General features: G+C 38.6%; 3 protein-coding genes across 4 annotated transcripts; 1 reads left to right on the forward strand and 2 right to left on the reverse strand.

Moving 5' to 3' along the window:
• Positions 1–730: 730 nt before the first annotated feature.
• Positions 731–7643, forward strand: LOC103443516 (uncharacterized). The gene is made up of 13 exons (XM_008382390.4): positions 731–1161; positions 1419–1568; positions 1916–2086; positions 2202–2345; positions 2521–2626; positions 2765–2913; positions 3009–3134; positions 3491–3634; positions 4093–4180; positions 5448–5821; positions 6130–6441; positions 6961–7191; positions 7311–7643. The coding sequence occupies exons 1-13, from the start codon at positions 877–879 to the stop codon at positions 7443–7445; spliced, it is 2415 nt and encodes an 804-aa protein (XP_008380612.1). The 5' UTR covers positions 731–876; the 3' UTR covers positions 7446–7643.
• Positions 7644–7951: 308 nt separating this feature from the next.
• On the reverse strand, positions 7952–10604 carry LOC103443517 (uncharacterized). The gene is made up of 2 exons (XM_029100737.2): positions 8666–10604; positions 7952–8498 (listed from the first exon to the last, which is right to left on the reverse strand). Exons 1-2 carry the CDS (start codon positions 10118–10120, stop codon positions 8241–8243), a joined length of 1713 nt encoding a protein of 570 aa, XP_028956570.1. The 5' UTR covers positions 10121–10604; the 3' UTR covers positions 7952–8240.
• A 3223-nt stretch (positions 10605–13827) lies between these two features.
• On the reverse strand, positions 13828–19589 carry LOC103443515 (uncharacterized). 2 transcript variants are annotated; one of them, XM_008382389.4, is made up of 4 exons: positions 19351–19589; positions 18943–19132; positions 16948–18590; positions 13828–14573 (listed from the first exon to the last, which is right to left on the reverse strand). In XM_008382389.4, the coding sequence occupies exons 3-4, from the start codon at positions 18562–18564 to the stop codon at positions 14232–14234; spliced, it is 1959 nt and encodes a 652-aa protein (XP_008380611.2). In that variant the 5' UTR covers positions 18565–18590; positions 18943–19132; positions 19351–19589; the 3' UTR covers positions 13828–14231. The 2 variants fall into 2 exon arrangements, with proteins under 2 accessions (XP_008380611.2, XP_028956572.1); XM_029100739.2 differs by lacking the exon at positions 18943–19132 and having other exon boundaries at positions 19351–19584.
• Between the last annotated feature and the right edge of the window lie 1495 nt (positions 19590–21084).

The following is a 21084-nucleotide window of genomic DNA, read 5'->3' on the forward strand; positions in this document are numbered from 1 at the left end:
AAAACTCAAAGTTTTCAAACATTTTTCATTAATTTTCTTTTTTTTTAAACGCTAATTCATTGGTAACCTGCAAATCCGGCCAACTCGAATTGAAATTAAGTTTTCATGGTTGTCTGGTCGACAATAGATTCCATCAAACGATAATCCAGGCAATCTCTTAGGCTTACGGGTCGAAGTGCACACCCATAGCATCGCATGAAAGAGTAAATTGTAGCTATGGTCCTTTAACTTTAACTCAATTGAAGCAATCGTCATTCAACTAAAAATTCATTACCATTGGTCCCACAACTTTAATTCAACTGGAGAAATTGTCCATTAACTTTAATCCAATTGTAGCAATGATCCTTTCAACATAACTCGTTTTGACAAAAATTTTGACGTAGTTAACGAAAATGACCATAATTACACATTTTGATGAGTTGAGAAATCCTAATTATATAAATGATTATTCCAACATAACTTATTTTGACAAAATTTTAACGAAATTGATGAAAATGACTATAGTTATACATTTTGATAAGTTGAAGAACCAATGTAATAGATTTTTAGTTAAAAAATCATTGCTACAGTTTACTCTGCATGAAATGAATGGAAAGGAAAGGTTTGCCAACCAAGCAACCAATAAAAGTTAAAAAAACAGCTTCCCTTGGCTTGGCATCCTGCCACGTCTTCCTCCAACGGCCAGTAATGAGTAGGTCCTTCCAACGCCTCTCAATATTTAATATGCCAGCCTCACCACAACCCACATTTTCCGAGTCCACTTCTTCCTTTTCTGCTCTGCTTCCACACACACCCACACACGCACTCTCTCTCTCTCTCAAGTTCTCAACAAAGAAAGAAAGAAAGAAGAAAGCGTCTCAAATCGGCTCCCGCCCGATGGACGCAGCGCCACAGCTGGTCTGCAGCGGAATCGGCATCTCCACCTCCAAACATTCATTTCCAAACACAAATACTAGAATTCGCATTCCCAAACGACTTCACCGTATTTTAGCGGTTGCCACCGACCCCAAACCCACTCGCTCCGGGTCGCCAGGCTCCTCCAATGGCTCCTCACGCACTCCGCCATCGAAATCTCTCAACAGGGTTTCCAACGTCTCGCTGCCCAAATCTCCGCCCCCAAACGCCGTCAACAAACCTATCAATGGAGTTGGAGTTTCCACGGTATTAATCAGCGGTCAAATCTTGTCTTTGCTTTGTTGTAATTTTCTCTTTCGTTTCTTGATCGAGTTGGTCGGTGAAATTCAATCATTCAAATGTCTGTTTGGTTGATGAGAAAGTGGAAAAGAAAATGAACGAGGCATATAGTTCAATTCAGTCTGGGGGAGTGCAATTTCATGTTTTATATAGAAAATTCTGGATTTAATTCTAAAATTTGGTTAATTCTTTACTGATAGATGATTGGTTTTGGAAATTGGCAGAGAATTGGAGATGTTTCAACTGAAATCAAGAGAGTGAGGGCACAGATGGAAGAAAATGAAGACTTGGCAATACTCATGAGAGGTCTTCGGGGACAAAATCTAAGCGACTCACAGTTCGCTCAGGATGACGTTGAGCTTCGCCTTGTTGAGGTATTATTTTTGTCAATTTTATTTTCTTTTCTTTTTCTGTGTGTTTTATATGAAATTGGTTGAAAATGGTAAGTGTTGATGTCCTTTGTACTTAAACAACATCATACTCTTGAAATGGTGCTGAAAAAAGTCATAAGAATAATACAACAGCTGGATACTTAGTGGAAAACTGCAAGTGTTTTTGAGTCATCACATACTGTCAATGGATGTAATCACTTTTCTGTTCCTTAATGCTCTCTCCAACTGAAGCCATAAATAAGCAAAGCTTTATTTTTGGAAACTTGGTGTAGCTGTTGTATTGCTATATGTTGGTTTTGATGCTATGTAATTTCTTTTTGCATCTATAGGTAGACGAAAGCAGTGAATTTTTGCCTTTGGTGTATGATCCTGATAGTATCTCTGCTTATTGGGGAAAACGGCCACGAGCCGTTTTGACACGTGTAACCCAATTACTCTCTGTTGCTGGGGGTTTTCTCTCGCGTCTTGTGTGGGATATTATAAACAAGAAGGTCAAGGAGGTGAGTCTTTCAGCTCTCCTTTCAGATATTGTTACTTGCCTTTTGTAAAATTTTAGTTTGCCTGTGTTGTGAATGTTCAATCTTTACCTTGATTTATCAATATTTTCTTAATCAGAATGAAGTTGCTAGAGCCATTGAATTAAGGGAAATTGTAACCTCTTTGGGTCCTGCATATATCAAACTTGGTCAAGCTCTGAGCATTCGACCTGATATACTGTCACCTGCTGCAATGACTGAGCTGCAAAAGCTTTGTGATAAGGTAAAGGCATTTCTTCTTATACCTTTTTAATATTTGGAGTTGGCATTGTTACTTTTCACAAAGTTTCTGTCGGTGCATGGGTGAATGTGAATGCGATACATTTAGCAATGTCATCATATATATAGTTCATGTTATCTTTTTCATAGCTGATATGTCCAATTGATGATACATGAAGGTTCCTTCATTTCCAGATGATATAGCTATGGCTCTCATTGAGGAGGAGCTTGGTCAGCCATGGCCTAACATCTACTCTGAGCTTTCTCCTTCTCCAATTGCCGCTGGTAGGAATCATGATACTATTTAATCATAAGAAAAGACACTTTTTTTTTTATTTCTTCTGGTGATTATATCTACAACATCTAGCTTCTGAAGTTCCATGCTCTAATAGAGTTTATCTTCTTGTGGAATATCTGTTGCAGCATCTCTCGGGCAAGTATATAAGGGACGGCTGAAAGAAAATGGAGATCTCGTGGCTGTTAAAGTGCAACGGCCTTTTGTTCTTGAAACAGTGACTGTTGATTTGTTTGTCATACGCAACTTGGGTTTGGTTCTCCGGAAGTTTCCTCAGGTACATCTCCAACTTATGGTGTTGTTGCTTCTTCTGTTGATTTCATAACTTTCTTTCTAAGGCTGTGTGATTTCCTCCTTTCCTTATCTTGCCAGATCTCGATAGATGTGGTTGGATTAGTTGATGAATGGGCAGCTCGTTTTTTTGAAGAGCTGGATTATGTTAATGAGGGTGAAAATGGAACAATCTTTGCTGATTTGATGAGGAAGGACCTTCCACAGGTGAGTCTGATAAGCTCTAACATCGTTTTGTTATACACCCCTCTTCCCCCCATCTCAATACACGCACGCAAACAGACATACGCTACTGTCTTGACTAAATAAATAGCACTTTCTTCCACAGAAGGGTGGAATCATAGTCTCTGTATATTCTTGCACTTGCATCTTCACTATATATGCTAAGAGATGGCTTTAGAATCCCTTAAAATGTGCTCGAATGTGTGAGCTGGCTTCCATAAATAGCACTTCAGGACCTTTTCCAAACAAAATTTATCTCCCCTATCTAGTTGTGATTCTTCTTATGTGTAATAGTGTCTGCTTAAGAATGTGTAATACCATTATGCATTCATGTTTTTCAGGTAGTTGTGCCAAAAACCTACCAGAAATATACTTCAAGAAAGGTTCTTACTACAGGATGGATAGATGGAGAAAAGTTATCTCAGAGTACTGAAAGTGATGTTGGAGAACTGGTTAATGTTGGAGTCATATGTTACTTGAAGCAGGTAAAGTAATATTACTAGATTTGCCGCTTTTGTATTTCTGGAGGCGGATAATTATAAACAGACTTTCAGTTTCAGTTGACCTTTTATACTTCATAGTTAAGCATGGTCATGAAACAGTTGCTTTCTTCCTGCAGATCTGGCAATATTCTTTCCTGCTTGATTAACCTACAATTAACTTTTGTAAATTGGTTTTCTACGTGTTTGGCATGTGAAAGTCCGCTTTATCTTGCTGTTTACACAGTGATGATTTTCATAAGTTAAGGTTTTGTTGTTGTATTTGTTTAGAAATACCACTCCAGTGTGGCTTCGCGTTTCCTTTTTCACTTTTTAGAGTAAATTTTGGGCATGGAAATGCAATTGTACGCTACTCTTTTTTGGATGGGCTAAATTAATGTAAATGATAATTAGCACCCTTGACGGCTTCTAGCCAAGTTTTTTAAATTGTCATTCTTCTACAGTTGCTTGATACTGGAATGTTTCATGCTGATCCTCATCCTGGGAATATGATTCGCACTCCAGATGGGAAGCTTGCCATACTTGACTTTGGTAATATTCTACTCATTGCAGTATTTTCCCAAAGGTCATGTTTCCATTTGGTTTGAAACGGCACCTGCATACTGTATTAAATTATTTGGTGCAAATTGGTTTCATGTGCTTCTGTGAACTATGTTTAAACTTTTACAAGTAAAAGAAATATATGATTAAAGAATATACCTATGTTGCATATCAATAGATAGAAAAAAAAAATTATGGTAAAAGATAACACATCAGTTTTCTTCCATCCAGTGGAGTTTCTTCTACTTTGGTTTATCATGATTTCATCTTACTATAATAAACTCAGATCCAATCTTAAGTCAAAGTAGACCGAACCCTACAACTGTTAACCTTAAACTAGGTATCCTATTACAATAAATTTTGAAACTTTTGACATGAGAAAAGTCAAAGTATGCCGACTGTGAGGTCCATTAACCTTGCAATTGAAGTCATGAACTAGCAGGAAAATAGACATGGGACCACTAAATAAAAAATTGAATGATAGATTCACAAATTCCCTCATTGCTTAGAAAACTGCGTCTCCTTAAAATGCAGCATGCTGACCTAATATGCGCATATGTTCTATAACAAAGGATGTAAGATCCCACATTGCCCGGGGGAGAGGAGGTGATGTGCCTTATATGTACATGTTCACCTCCCTATAGTGAGATGCGTTTTGGGTGGAAGCCCAAGAACAAATCCGTGAGGGCGTGGCCCAAAGCAGACAATATCTTACTATGTGGACTGGGATGTGACAATTTGGTATCAGAGCCACTCCCCGCCCGGAAGTGTGCCGACGAGGGCATCAGGCCCCTAAGGTGGGTGGATTGTAAGATCCCACATCACCCAGGGGAGAGGAGGTGATGTGCCTTATATTTACATGCTCACCTCCCTATAGTGAGACGCATTTTGGGTGGAAGCCCAAAAACAAATCCGTGAGGGCGTGGCCCAAAGCGGACAATATCTTACTATGCGGACTGGGATGTGACAAAGGATGCATTTCAATTTGTGATTGTGATCACCTATTATGTATGCTTTTTCTTCAATTTATCGTCATTGGTTGGGTATTTATCTTAATATCAAAATAGCACTCCACATGTACAGGTCCGACACATTTTTGTGCCCTATGAGCATAAGTTGCATAACTCTTAAGGAAATCCTGTTGGTTCCTTCATTGTGTATCTTGAACACTCCAAATGAAACGTTGTACAGAAATGTTACTAACTTCTAGCTGTCAAGTAGAATTCATGTTTCCTAAATATCACTTTTGTTGTAATAGGTCTTGTCACTAAATTAACTGATGATCAGAAGTATGGAATGATCGAGGCAATTGCTCACCTTATCCATCGTGACTATGCTGCCATAGTTAAAGACTTTGTCAAGCTTGAATTCATTTCAGAGGGGGTTAATCTAGAACCTATTTTGCCTGTTCTGGCCAAGGTTTTTGATCAGGCTCTTGAAGGTGGAGGAGCAAAAAATATCAACTTCCAGGAGTTGGCATCAGATTTGGCTCAAATCACATTCGACTATCCATTTAGGATACCCCCTTATTTTGCTCTTATAATTAGGGCAATTGGGGTCCTGGAAGGCATAGCTTTAGTAGGAAATCCTGATTTTGCCATTGTGGATGAGGCCTATCCGTATATTGCCCAGGTATTGCTCATGTATCTGATTCTTTTTTAGCATTTAGCTTTAATATCACATGGATTAAATATGCTAATGGTGGTATAAATGGTCTCCCAGACCCTGCGTAAAGCGGGAGCCTTGTGCACTGGGTACGACCTTTTTTCCATATTTTAATTTGCGCTTATGTCATAAATGAGTGTTCATTGGACCATGCGATTGTATGAAAAACCTCTAGGGATACCTGAGAAATGCTCCATCATTTTATCTTTGTTGTTTTATGCTAATGAAATGCTCCATCTTTTTCTGATTTTACGTTCTTTTTGTTTCATTGTTAGAGGCTCCTGACTGATGAATCCCCACGGCTAAGGGGTGCATTGCGTTATACAATATATGGGAAATCTGGAGTGTTTGATGCTGAGAGATTTATTGATGTGATGCAAGCCTTTGAAACTTTCATAACTGCAGCTAAAAGTGGAGGTGGAGAGGAACTGAATGGTGAAATGGCTGAACTTGGTATTCTGCAAGGTCAAACCGAGTCACCCTTTCCCGGATTTATGTCAAATGGCCAACCAATACAAACAAGGACGGCTTTAGCATTTTTACTGTCTGATAAAGGGAGCTTTTTCAGAGAATTTCTTCTGGATGAGGTACTTCTAGAAGTTACTTTTAAAACAAACAATTATTATTTGATTAGCTTACTATCCTATCCTATCCTTAGACTGCAAATGGTGGTGTTACTTTCCGACATTGATGGCAGAGTTGTTTCCCTTTTTGCGACAATATGCAATGGAGAATGTTAACAAATCAAGTCTTAGAGACTGAAATTTGTTATTGTATATATCACCTGATAGTTTAGTGAAATTTTACTGGTACTGCATAAGAAGTATCTCTCTTTTCACTCACTCAGCTTCTGTCTTGATGCCCTAAAACATATGGGATTTCACTAATCTGTCTAACTGCATGTATTTCCTTTAGTTAACAACTATCTTGTCCAATGCTCTGACAAACTAGAGGTCTATAGCTGCGGTCTCTTAGTAGTATGCACATCTAATGAGCACTGTGCGCGGTTTGAATTAGAATTTGGTTTGCATAAAATGCTTGTAAAGCATACTAAGCATACTAAGCATACTATCTGTATAAACTATTGTATTTCAACTGCAATGCAGATTGTCAAAGGCATTGATGCAGTTACGAGGGAACAATTGGTTCGTACAATGGCTATTCTTGGATTGGGGAATCCTACCCCAGTTTTCAGCATGGTTCCTACCTTCGGGTTGTTCAAGCCAGCAGGACTTGTACCAACAATAACCGAAGAGGATAGAGTTATATTGAACAACGTCCAAACAATACTCGAGTTCCTGACTGCAGGAAGTTCCATGTCAAGGATATCAAATCAGGTGCTTAATTACAACCCTTATGCTCAACACCTGTCAATAGCTTCTCGCATATGACGTTCCTTCAGGATGCTAATTTTTATTTTGTGCTGTACATATGTGGTTTTGGGGAACATGTGCAGGGTTTGAATGTGTCCCAGGTTATCCAAGAGCTTCTTCCCGTTTTGCCGAGCATCTCTTCCAAAGTGCTCCCTGAAGTGCTCAGTCGATTGTCTTCACGGGTAATAGCACGCGTGATTCGAGATACAATTTGGTAACAAACTTTTTGTAGGCTACCAGCTTGAACACCTCAATTGTGCATATATTAAAATGTATAAGATACAAGTCGAATGTCTAGTCTAACCTTGTCTTAGGTGCATTTCTTATGCACAACAGTTGCCAAACACCGAAATTGATGTTGTATATAATATTTTTGGAAGAAATGAAGGCATACGAAAGGTTGGGTTGAAGCCGAAGGACAAGTTTCTATGTGATAGTTGAAAAGCAAAAAGAAAGGTAGAAGTTGAATGCAATATATTCAAGATTTGTTTTTTCAACCCAAGTCTTTCCCTTCGACAGTTGGAAGTGCTAAAAAAAAAGCCGTGATACCTCAAAAAAAAAAGGAAAAGTAGGAGGTTCACTTCCGAGGATGCTTTCCTTCCCATAGACTCGTACAAACACTTGTCCCGTCCGTAAATAGTGATGAACTAATATTGCATCCTCTTCATGTGGGTTGGGGTTGGGCAAGGGAAGAATGTATAACCAAGTGACAGCAACGTGAGTCTGGTGTTAAGGTCGTTAATCTATTTGAATAAAGTCTCTAAGCAAGCTTGAGTTGTAAACTTGTAAGAATCATCCGACTTTTAAAAACAAAAAAAAGATGGAGTCGAATTGATCCATATGATTCTCCTATTGGAAGGGACGACCACAGCAATGGCCTTGCCTAACATGAGTGTTTTTTTTCTCCTTACAGTAATGAAATACTATTCTCTCTATTTGGTATCTGCCGAGTTCCTTTTGGTGAGCTAAATCAACCTCTTTACATTACATCTCTGTCTCCGCCCTCACTGACCTCATTTTTGGTGACTCTGACTCTGACTCTGACTCTGACTCTGACTCTTCCCTTTCTTTAATTTGGTAACCCATCTATATTCCGACGGAATTGCAAACGGGTCTTGAATAGGGCGCTGGCAAGGAGCTCTTGTCGAACCTGGGCTCTCCCTGCCAGTGGGGCTTGATGGCGGTGTTGCAAACTCATCCGTTGACGGCAATTCTTCAAGCTTTACGAAGGTGACAATTAGTCTGACAGTAGGAACCACGGGGATAGCAACCTAGAGGTAAACACACACAGAATTAAGCAGAGCCACCGAGTTAGTTCAAGAAAGCATCAATTGGTGACTTAAATAAACACGAGTACAAAAATCAACTGGGAATAATAACATAAACCGTAAACCAGACAGGGCAACAAAGTGATAATGGGAGGGTGGCACTGGCATACCTTGACTGGAAATGTGCCCCTTGGAAGTTTGGTTGTAAGCAGCTCCCTCAAACGACGAATTGCCTTTATCTTGTTTGATAAAATATCAAGTAACGGCAACAGTTCCTCTGTTTGTAATGGAAAGCTTGGGGAAAGCCACAGTACTGGCCTTAATCCTTTCTTACACTCGTTCTCCTTGCTAGCATCCTTGTGACGATTCTCGTTATCAGGACTTGCGGAAGAAGATGCTTTCATATCCCTTCCTCTCCGGTGATCACCCCCCTTCCTCCGTCCACCAAACCATCCTTTCTTTTCCTGCTTATTCTCTCCATCTCTATCACTACTAACATCTTCAATAGGAATCTCCCCGTGCTCATCACAACCACCTTCAATACTCCCATCACCATTTTCGCTTGATAATTCTGACGAAAGTGCATTTTCAAGTTGCCTCATCTCATCCTCTGTCAGAATATCCTTAAACTCCTCGCTTTCTGTTTCATTTTCATTGCAGGATGAGACGAGCGTGCCAGCTGTCTTAGCCCCGGGAACCCTTCTAGATTTCATACTCACAACCACATTACGCATGTCGTATGCCACAGCCTTCCACGGGCCAACCATTTCTGTTTTCTTCTGCCGCTTCCAGGTCATTTGAGGAAAAAGTACTGCCTGAGTCACATCAATCCTACCCCTGGACATCACAGTCCGAGACATTGCAACCACCTTTTGCCGAACCTTTTCTTCAGTTGGTTGAGAACTAAAACCGGCCAAAGCATTCACCACCTCCTTATCCTTGTGTGAGGCCATGCAAAGTGACCCGGGAGGCACCTTACCATCCTCAGACCCCTCACCCAGGAAAAGAACACTCTTATCATGACGCTTTATTTGCAAACCATCATAACCAGCCAACGACATATCTGCTCTCAAATTTGCACCCCTTTTCCAGATCTTGTAAGTATCTGATGGGGCAATCCTCGAAATAAAAGGTATAACAGAACTCTCAAAGTGGAAAGTAATTTCCATGTAGAAATCCCTCATCCTCCGCATTGTTCCAACTAAACGAGGTAACCTTCTGCACCATTTTGCCCAAGACAGTGCCCGGGAGTGCCTAACTATGATCATGGCAATTGCTTCTTCTCTATTGCAAATTGCTTCCTGGAGTGCACTCCATCCATCTTTATTTACCAAGTTCACATCTGCCCCGGCAACCATAAGCATTTCAGCCGCTGTCTGGTCACCAAGTTTTACAGCTAAGTGAAGAGGGGTCTCACGGTTTGGGACATCTCGCCGATCAATGACGGCAGCAATGGCATCGGCCTTCTCTTCCTCAGCTAATGAAACTAATTCAGATCGAATCTCTGCAGGCTTACAAAGCCGCGGGAGATCAGATAGAATCCTCCTGAGACCGGCATAATCCCTCGTGACTATGGCCTTGTGCACAGGGCTATGATCATACCTGGACACATGGATTCCAGCCATGCCTCAGGAGTATATAACAGCAATCCGAACTAACACACAGAGCCAGTAACCCAATCAATTATCCAATACCGGAAACACATTCAGAACTTAAAAATACCCTACAGTATAACCAGAACCCAGAACCTAAACGTTGATTATAAGCAGCAAATTCTAAAAACGAAACAGACCCAGTGCAGAATTGGTCAAGAAATTAACGAATTCGTTGCAGAATGTTTTTTTTTTCCAGAAACGAATCGAACCCAAATCACATTAAACAGAGATGGCACAAGAAAAACCGAAAGAGATAGCTGAGGCCTAAGGAAAGAATCAGGGGTGGGCGGCCAAAGGCAAAGATGAAAGGAGGGCAACAAATCTCAACTTCTTGTGCTGCTTCTTTTTGGTTCTTCCGTGACAGTGGACACCCCCCCCCCCCCCCCTCCTAAAAGAGAGAGCCACAAAACCCACCGCCCACAACTCTCTTTCTCACTCTTTCTCTCTCTACAATTACAAACACCTTACGAGAGCCATTTATATACCAGATACTAATGGCTTTCCCTTGTTTGAGGTAAACCATTAACAAATTAATATTAATGAGAAAATCAAGGAATAACTATTAACAAATTGTTGTTAACGAGAAAATTAAGGATTAACCTCATGCATGCAAACAACACATCAAGCATGAAAGAATTGAGCGAGATTCATAGTTACATGTATATTCAGGCACATATGAGCTATGTTCATATTCAAATTTGTGTTTTCGTTAACATATCAACTGGATTACCCACAGTTAGAATTTGTTAATTTTTTTTTTTTGACAAAATGTCACGAATAAAATGAACTTAGCATTTACACAAGTGAATAGCACTTTGACTATCACAATGTAGCTCAACTTGCTTATGATAAATCTCTAATTCTTTATCAGCCTATGTATTCAAATCGCCACCTTTACGGCTTTTGTAATAGTCATATATTCGGCCTCCGTGGTTGACAAAGCGATCGTAGCATGGACCTCCAACGAACTGGCTCTTTGGCCATAGTAAATAAGTTGCCAATAGTTGATCTTCTTTTATCCAAATCTCCATCATAGTCTCAACATATCTAACCACAAAATTCTCAAAACTAATATCACTTGGCCAAAAACATAAGCTGACATCTCTAGTCCCATGTAGATATCTTAGCAACTAACAAAATCAACATCATGAGTGATACCTGGTCGAGAACATACCATACTATACATCAAGCCACCAACCAAATTAGAATGTATTCTTCATCTGCAATTGGTTTTCGAAGATAACAAAGCACTCAACTTAAAATGAAGAGCCAATGGAGTACTTACAAGGTTGGTGTCATCATGAATATCAAAACATTGAAGCAATTTACACAAATATTTTGTTGTGGGAGATACACCAAGTCTTTCTCTCGATTACGAGTACTTTCCATACTGAGTATCTTTTTTCTTCACATCTAACAAGTGTTATTCATCTATGCTCTCAACTTGTCAAATTTTTTTAACATTTTTCAATGCAATTAACATAGCATCAACATACAATAATAAATAAAGACTTTTTAATCAAAATGGTCCTTGAGATTTGCATAACTTCTCATTTTGGTCTATGAGATTTGAAATCGATAGAATTGATCCCTGAATTTGTCCACAATCAATCACTTTGGTCATTCTGTGAAAAATTTCCATAAAATAATAAAAATATCCTCAATTTTTGTCAAATCGTTTTAGCCTATTGTTTATTATACTGAGGGTAATCTTGTCACTTTGATCCTTAATTAACATAATTTTTCACTAAAGGATCAAAATGATTGATGGTGGACAATCTCATGGACCACTTCTATTGATTTCAAATCTCAGAGACCAAAATGAAGAGTTAGGCAAATCTCAGGGACCATTTTGGCTAAAAAGTCATAAATAAATAAATACCCATTTTGTAACTCTTGGAAATAAACACAATGATACTTACTTCTTAAATAGTGTTGACCTCTCATTAATTAATCAAACTTCAAATATCACTATCTTGGAGATTACTTCAATTCATACAATGAATTTTTCAATTTTTCCATTTCTCTTTTCCAGTCAGGTTGAGACATGTTTCTTTGTCAAAATCTCCATGTGAGAAATTCGTTTTAACATAACATCAGGCCATCTCCAACCGACACGGCAAAAGGGATAAAAATAGCTCAAAATGACATGAAAACCATCTCCAACCGAAGGTTAGGCCAAATGATTTGTGGGTCCCACTGGGCCAAAACCCCTAAATCAAGCTAGTTGGCTGGCCATTTCCAGCCAGCCCTCCAGCGGCAGAATGTCAAACTTGACTTTGTGACTGGTGCAACAATACCACGCTTTCTTCGTTATTGTGGCAAGTGACACTCAAAATACATCAGGAAATCTTATTTTAATATATAGTAGTTTAATTTAATTAACCATATTAATTCAATTAAAATAATAAATTATTGAGGATGTTATGTTTAAATTATTAAGGGGGTTATGTTTGGCCTATAACCCTTTGGCCCCTTCGGCTGGAGATGGTATAAAATATGACCCGACACTGTTCATTAAAATATAATTTCTTATAGTGTGGGCTAAACATGACGCTTTGGCCCCTTCGTTTGGAGATAGCCTCAAATTGCACTATTTTAAGTAATCTCTAATCTCTTCATCCCAAAATCATGATTTTGAAATGATAAAATTTCACAAATTCCTATTTTTTCCAACATTTTGGATTGTGAAAATCTGCATATAACTCCATCTGAGTTTTGTTCAAATTTTGTGAAGGAAAGAAGTGAAGGAGATGATCAATCACCTGATTGTAGGGAGAAGGTGGGTAGGCGAGACGAGTGAGGATGACGAGTTAGTAATGAGGATGGCCTGGTCGTGGAGAAGAGTGGGGAGGCAGGATACGGGCTTGAGGAAACGGAGGTCGGCGAGGGTGAGGTGTTGCGGAACCACATGGTAGGGTGGCGTTGGTTCATTGCGCTGTGTTGTTAAAATCAAATTCGTGCACATTTGCGGACGAAAGATAAAATTTGTCAGAACTGCCCATGAACAACGTGAATGGTTGAATAGGGTTGATTGGGGGTGTGATTGAATCTCAATCGGGCTGCCTACATATCTTTGGGGAGAAGAATCATTATGAAAGGAGTACGTATGATGTGTGCAACATCGGAATACATCCTTAAAGAGTAGCATATGGCGGGGTGTGTTAATGAGTAGTATATGGCGGAGTGTGTGGGGGATGCCATTTCATGTCTACGCATAGGTTAGAGTATTTATAGTCCCACAATTGCCACTTAAAGTGCAACATGCTCTGGTGCCAGAAAATTATAGTCCCACAATTGCCTCTAATTATGCTTCTGAGAGTACACTCTGCTGAAGAATGAATGCTTACTAATGGACAATCTTTCCAGAATGAATACTAGAATGACCTTGGAATTTCTTGTCGATCCGGAGCTAGCCTAGTCCAGCTAGTTCTATTTGCTTGTCTCTTAAAGATCAAATCTTTCGAAGTTCTGAACCATATTGTAGACCCGTAGTTGGAGTTTCGAATGCATAGCTAAAAAGCGGGATGAATGGCCTTCCGAAATTGCTTTCGTTCTCGTTCTTACAATGGATCATCTTATGATGATGGCTTAACTATATTTTTAAGTTGCACATACCTCTTGAGAAGAAATTTAACCAAAGTGTAAAAACTGAGAGAAAAAAACGAACAATTGAGTAAAGCGAAAAAAATGACTCATCAGGTGAATTAATACAAGGTTCTGCTTCCATTCCAAGAGTATAAAGCAGCCACTATTGACTGTTGAGTATGTTCTGAATCAACCCCCATATATGCAAATTAAATGAATTAAGGTAATCAAACCGTATGTAGCAAGAATCACAATATTTTTCCTAAATTTTGTTCCCACCCCCCACAATAATTCCAGTACAACTTTTCACTTGTCAAATGACGGCAACGATTCACTGGGATACCAACCCAAACCCTTCTCTAACAGCAGTTTTTTTCCTCTCCTTACAGTATGGCATGAAATACTGTTCTCTCTATTTGGCATCTTCTCAGTTCCTTTTGGTGGGCTAAATCAATCCTTTACATTTGGGTCTTAGTCTCCACCTTCACTGACATCATTTTTGGTGACTCTGACTTTTCCCTTTCTTTGACTTGTTCTTCTCCTGCATTTTCTTTTTCTTTGCTTCCACAGAAACCCATGTATATTCTGACGGAATTGCAAACGGGTCTTGAATACTTTCTATCTTACTGAAAGAACCAGTAGGGGACGCGCTGGGGCGCTGGTAAGGAGCTCTTATCCACTGAAACCAAGATGAACTTGCCGATTGCATCGAACCTGGGCTCTCCCTGCCAGGGGGGCTTGATGGCGGTGTTGCAAACTCATCCATTGGTGGTAATTCTTCAAGCTTTGTGAAGGTGACAATTACTCTGATAGTAGGAACCACTGGGATAGCAACCTAGATGTAAACAAAGAGAATGCTCAGAAAATGGATTCAGTAAAGACTTAATGACCAAAATTTACGGTTAGATCAAATCCACAAAAATCAACAACCACCACCACAAAAATGAGGTAACCATAAGAGCATAAGATTCACAAGTTATGCAACAAAATTTCTAAATATCATCCAAAAATAAAGATAAGTGCAGAGTTGAATATAGGTTTATGCAACAAAGCAGGGGGCCAAGAGGCTCCTATCATTTTGCCATATGCTTGAAAACACTGCAGTAAATATCTTTCTTCTAACACAACAAAGCATATAAATAAAAATTCATCTTCCTTCATATACAAACTACAATTACATAAAGTGGTTTCCAATCGCTTATCAAAAGAAGTAATTACACAAGGAAGCTTACTACTCTAAATATGCATACATGGCTTGTTCGCGTAGAAGTCCAGTAAGACCCATACCATGCTCAAAGTTGTTGGATGAACATCCCTTAGTTAATAGAATAAAACTTGACAGTATGTATTTTTTAATTAAATAAACAATAGAACATCATTGGTGAACAAAATGTCCACTTCTAAGAAAACAACCTAAAACACAAAACTACAGTACAGAGCTTGCCCAATTAAACCAAATGATAGAAAAAAAAAAAGAGAATTATATAATTTCCGAAGCCACTGATGCCCACAAATAAACCCAAAATTTTCCCATAAGCACTTACCTCCTCATCCATAACATTCTAAAAAAACTCTCTTATTCCTCTCCCCCCATAGCACCCAAAAATAGCCACGCTGGCACACTTTCTAGCACTACCCCCCTCTTCTTTCTACCAGAAAACTTAAGCTTCTCACGTAACAGTATGTATGTTAGCAGCATGTTTCCTATTAGTTATTCGATTTTCATCCAACGACTTGAGAAACATTACGTTTTTTAACTACTCTGGTAATGGATATACATTACACGTATATTCATATGGAACCTACTATTTTTGACCTGTTCATAACTAGAAATGAGAAGAAAACAAGCTGTAAACTCAACAACTTATATAACTTAATACTTCTGCTAGCACTTATTTGGCATTTTCCAAAGCAAAATGAATAGTTTATGATTTTTACGCACTCATATTATTGAGTACAAGAAGCTGCAATGGAGTGGTAGTAAGGTTTGCACTAAAGGCTTAAACTATCAAACCTTAAATTATTGAGTACAAATATTCAGAGTGTGTTTATTACATATAAGATGATCTCATTATAACTCACTAATCTATAAAAATAAGGATCCCTGTTTCCAGCATTAGTCATAGTGCATGCCTCATGTACCCTTCCACAATTTTCAATTACACATGTCGTAAATTTCTAGGAGACACTGGTGATTTAACATTTTAGGTACAGTACATGTTGAGAGTATTCAAAAAATATCAAAAGAGAATTTTCACAAGGAGGATAAGATTTGATAGCCTCATAGAATTGGGTTCATTAATTTATTCTTCTCTCAAATATATGGTTACAGCCTTCCAGGATTCTATATGCTATCATTTAATAATTACATTTTGAGCAAAACATTCATGCCTCTGCAAAACATCTGCGTTTTACTGAACAATATTTGCATTGTTTTAGATATATTATTATCTTAAAGATGACTCTCTAACTTTATCTTGTCGCAGATAGATCTGGCCAATACAAATTTTGGGCCCTGACAAGTCAATTTAGTCTGTTAGTGGCACATTTAAAACTTAAGCTCCGATAAGTTGATTTTTCTGATTGCTCAAATATGAAATTATAGGGAAGACACTTGCAGTATCATTCTTTAACAATTAAACATTGTCTACCATTATATTGCTCAATCGTAGACCAAATTCAGACCTAAAAGAAATTAATTATGACAAATGCAGCAGAGCCACTGAGTTCATGAAAGCATCAACTGGGGACATAAATAAACACGAGTACAAAAGTCATACTAGGTTCATTTCGTTAAGGTCAGGTGGTAATCAGACAATAAAGCTCAATTGTCTATGACAGCATATAGATATATTAACTAAAGTTTACAACATGCAGATCTCATATTATGCAATAGCTTCAATGCGAGTCCCCATTTCTTCAAAAGTTGACACATTCTCCTTGGTTAGGTTAACCAAGTAGGATAAAACATCACCATGCTTCCATGGTGCCTCAGGCTCAAACAAAAAGCCCTATAAAAGCTAAGCAGTCCAATGTGAGCACATCATACTCTTACAGTTACAACAGAACCAGGCAGGGTAAAAAAGGAAATAACAAAAAGTTCTTCAAACAAGTTTGATAAATTGGAAAAGATAACAAAGGCCATCTAGGAAAATAACATAAACCATAAACCAGACAGGGTACAAAGTGACAACGGGAGGGTGGCATACCTTGACTGGAAATGTACCCATTGGAAGCTTAGTTGTAAGCAGCTCCCTCAAACGACGAATTGCCTTAACCTTGTTTGCTAAAATATCAAGTAATGGCAACAGTTCCTCTGTTTGTAATGGAAAGCTTGGGGAAAGCCAGAGGATTGGCCTTAATCCTTTCTTATACTCATTCTCCTTGCTAGCATCCTTGTGACGATTCCTGTTATCAGAACTTGCGGAAGAAGACGCCTTCATATCCCTTCCTCTCCGATGATCATCCCCCTTCACAACAATGTCCACACTATTTCTTCCAGGCCTGCTTTGATTTCTTGAAGGAGAATCCCCTAGCAGATCACTCACCTTCTCATCTACACAGAGAGAACTTCTAGGCGGCACAATCTTTTTCTGCCCTTCACTTTTAGTATCCCGTTTCCTCCATCCACCAAACCATCCTTTCTTTTCCTGCTTATTCTCTCCATTTCTATCACTACTAACATTTTCAATGGGAACCTCCCTGTGCTCATAACAACTACGACGATGCTCAATAATCCCATCACCATTTTCGTTTGACAAGTCTGACGAATCCAATTTAAGTGCATTTTCAAGTTGCTTCCTCTCATCCTCTGTCAGAATATCATTAAACTCCTCACTTTCTGTTTCATTTTCATTGCAGGTTGAGAAGAGCTCGTCATCTGTCATAGCCCCGGGGACCCTTCTAGATTTCATACTCACAACCACATTATGCATATCATATACCTTAGCCTTCCATGGGCCAACCATTTCTGTTTTCTCCTGCCGCCTCCAGGTCATTTGAGGTAAAAGTACTGCTTGAGTCACATCAACCCCAGGCCTGAATATATTAGTCTGAGACATTGCAACCACCTCTTGCCGAACCTCCTCTTCAGTTGCTTGAGATCCAGCACCATCCAAAGCATTCATCACCTCCTTATCCTTGTGTGAGATCATGCAAAGTGACCCGGGAGGCACCTTACCATCCTCAGACCCATCACCAAGGAAAAGAACACTCTGATCAGAACGCTGAATTCGCAAACCATCAAAACCTGCCAATGTCATATCTGCTCTCAAATTTGCACCCTTTTTCCAGATCTTGTAAGTATCTGATGGGGCAATCCTCGAAATGAAAGGTATAACAGAACTCTCAAAGCGGAATGTAATTTCCATGTAGAAATCCCTCATCCTCCGCATTGTTCCAATTAAACGAGGTAACCTTCTGCACCATTTTGCCCAAGCCAGTGGCTGGTAGTGCCTAACTATGATCATGGAAATTGCTTCTTCTCTATTGCAAATTGCTTCCTGGAGTGCACTCCATCCATGTTCATTCTGCAAGCTCCAATCCGCGCCAGCAACCATAAGCATTTCGGTTGCTGTCTGGTCACCAAGTTTTACAGCCAAGTGAAGAGGGGTCTCACGGTTTGGGACATCTCGCCGATCAATGACAGCAGCAATGGCATCAGCCTTCTCTTCCTCAGCTAATGAAGCTGATTCAGTTCGAATCTCAGCAGGGTTACAAAGCCGCGGGAGACCAGATAGAATCCTCTTGAGACCGGCATAATCCCTCGTGACTATGGCCTTGTGCACAGGGCTATGATCATACTTGGACACATCGATTCCAGCCATGCTTCAGGAGTATATAACAGCAATCACTAACACACAGAGCCAGTAACCCAATCAATTACACTATACCGGAAACACAATCAGAGCTTAAAAACAAAGCCCAAATTAGAACTTAAAGACACCCTGCAGTATAACCAGAGGTCCAGAGCCAGAACCCAATTGTTAATTATAAGCAGTAAATTCGAGAAACGAAACAGACCCAGGTCAGAATTGGTTAAGAAATTGATGATTTCGTTGCAATATTTTTCCAGAAACGAATCGAACCCAAAACAGATTAGACAGAGATGGCGCTAGAAAACCGAAAGAGAGAGTTGACGCCTAAGAAAAGAATCAGGGGTGGGCAGCCCAAGGAAAAGATGGAAGAAGGGTAAGAAATCTCACCTTGTTGTGCCGCTTCTTTATGGTCTTTTGTGACCCCCCAAAGAGACCAAGATTGCACAAAAAAGAGACTCGGCCACTAAACCCCACAAACCACAACTCTCTCTCCCTCTCTCTTCCTCAGGCTTTCTCTCTCTTACGAGCTCCACTGCAAGTTAAAGTGTGATCCAATCCAGATCAGAACATGAATGCACTGCGTCAAACAAACAAAAATGCTATTAAATTTCCCCAACAAGAAGGAGAAGAATAAAGGGGAGAGAGAGTAAGAATCTGGGGAAAGGAAAAGGCAAAAGGAATAGAGGAAAGCAGCGAAGCAAAGAAAACAACAAGAAAGGGGAATCAAAGCCAATTTTTTAGAGAGAGAGAGAGAGAGAGAGAGAGAGAGAGAGAGAGAGAGTTGAGAGAGTTTACCTGGTAAAAGTAAGACGCTTTTTTCCTTTGCGAAAATTGATTAGGATTTAGGAGGAGCGATTGGAGGAGAGAGAGAGCAGCAGCAGCAGCAGCAGCTCTGTCATTTTTCTTTAATTATTTTGTTATTCAATTTGACTGAAACAAACAAAGAAAGATAAGAAGAAGAAGAAGAACGAGAGAGAGAGAGAGAGAGGGTCCAAAATCAAAAGAGGAAGGCAGCATGTGACCAGGAACAAGGGAGGGAACTTGCTTTCCCATTTCCTCTTATTATTATTTTTCTTCTCTTTTTAGTTAAAAAATGAAAGAATAATATTTATGATTTTCAATTAATAATATAAATGTTCATTTAGTATTGTTTAATTAATGTTATAGAGCCCCATCCAACATTAAAAATGTTATAAGGCTCCAAATCTGGGTATTTATTAATGCTAATTAAATAGGTTTTTATTTTGATATAGAATTTAATAGTTTTTTGAACGGTAGAATACGGAGTGGTAGGATCAACCTTTTTAAAATAACATACATGTTTAAGCTACCTGTTAACAAAATTCTTTATGTTAATCAAAACAGTGCAGTAATGTAATTTTCCACAAATCAATTTGGTCGTCTGTCACTAAATAAAATTATTGACAGTAATGTAATTTTGCACAAACTAAATTTTACTGCTTTTTTTTCCATTCACATATCATCATATCATATCTCTAATTTAAAATTTTAAAAAATAAAAATTTAAACCTTTTTAATGTTCTTTCTCTCCCTCGTTGTTTCACATATCTCTCAAACTTCTCTCTCTTCCATATGTATATTTAAATTTTTCATATTTACATGTGCGCTTCATCTAGTTATTATTATGGGATGAGGAGGTTCGAAACTACTATATCAATTTAGTAGAATAAGAATTTCAAACACGGGACGCATTTTTTGTTTTATTTTAATACAAAATTGAATAGTTTTTAATTTATAAAAGATATTTGAGAAATTCTATTTGTACCCATATTTTGTTGTTGAACACCTCATCTTTTATTCACACCTTTCTCTAAACACCGGCTTAAATTTACAACTAGTCTTTCTACACATGCTTGCAAAATGCTCTTTTTTTTTAATCACAATGTGATACGCATGACTTAGATATTTAAATATATTTATCAACGTAGATTGTTTCACTTTTTTCATTATTTTATTTCCTTAGGAGACAAATAGTTTGTTCATACGCACTCTCATGAATGCGAGAGTTCATTTTTTTTCAATAGTGCCCTGGAAGACATGTTACGTTAGTTTTTTTTCATTATAATTTTAAAGAAATAATTTTTATCGTATTGTAAATACGGAAAGCATTATCTTTATCATGCACGTTTTAAAAGTTTTTGAGAATTTTTTTTTAATTACAACCGATATGTGCATCTTAAAACTAAGAATTTTCATCGATCTCGCACACTTTGTGCATCATTAAGATTATTTTTGTTATTTCACGCTTAATGCCTTCAAATGGTGTAACTACTATTTGTTGAAATGTCTCACATAGACCGTATCAATGAGAAAATAAGAGTTTAATATCATAACCCCACTGCAACTAATATCGAGGCATTTTGTGATAAAACCTCATACCTAACGGATTGTGCATGTGGTAATTACCAAGTTGGGGACAATATTGGTGTTGTTGGAAGTGGGTTGTATGGCCCGTCTCTATGATAATTCTATATGATATCAAAGCCAAGGAACGGGCCCGTACTATAC

This window comes from Malus domestica, chromosome 04 (assembly GCF_042453785.1).
Source record: "Malus domestica chromosome 04, GDT2T_hap1".
In the NCBI taxonomy this organism is placed as follows: Eukaryota; Viridiplantae; Streptophyta; class Magnoliopsida; order Rosales; family Rosaceae; genus Malus; species Malus domestica.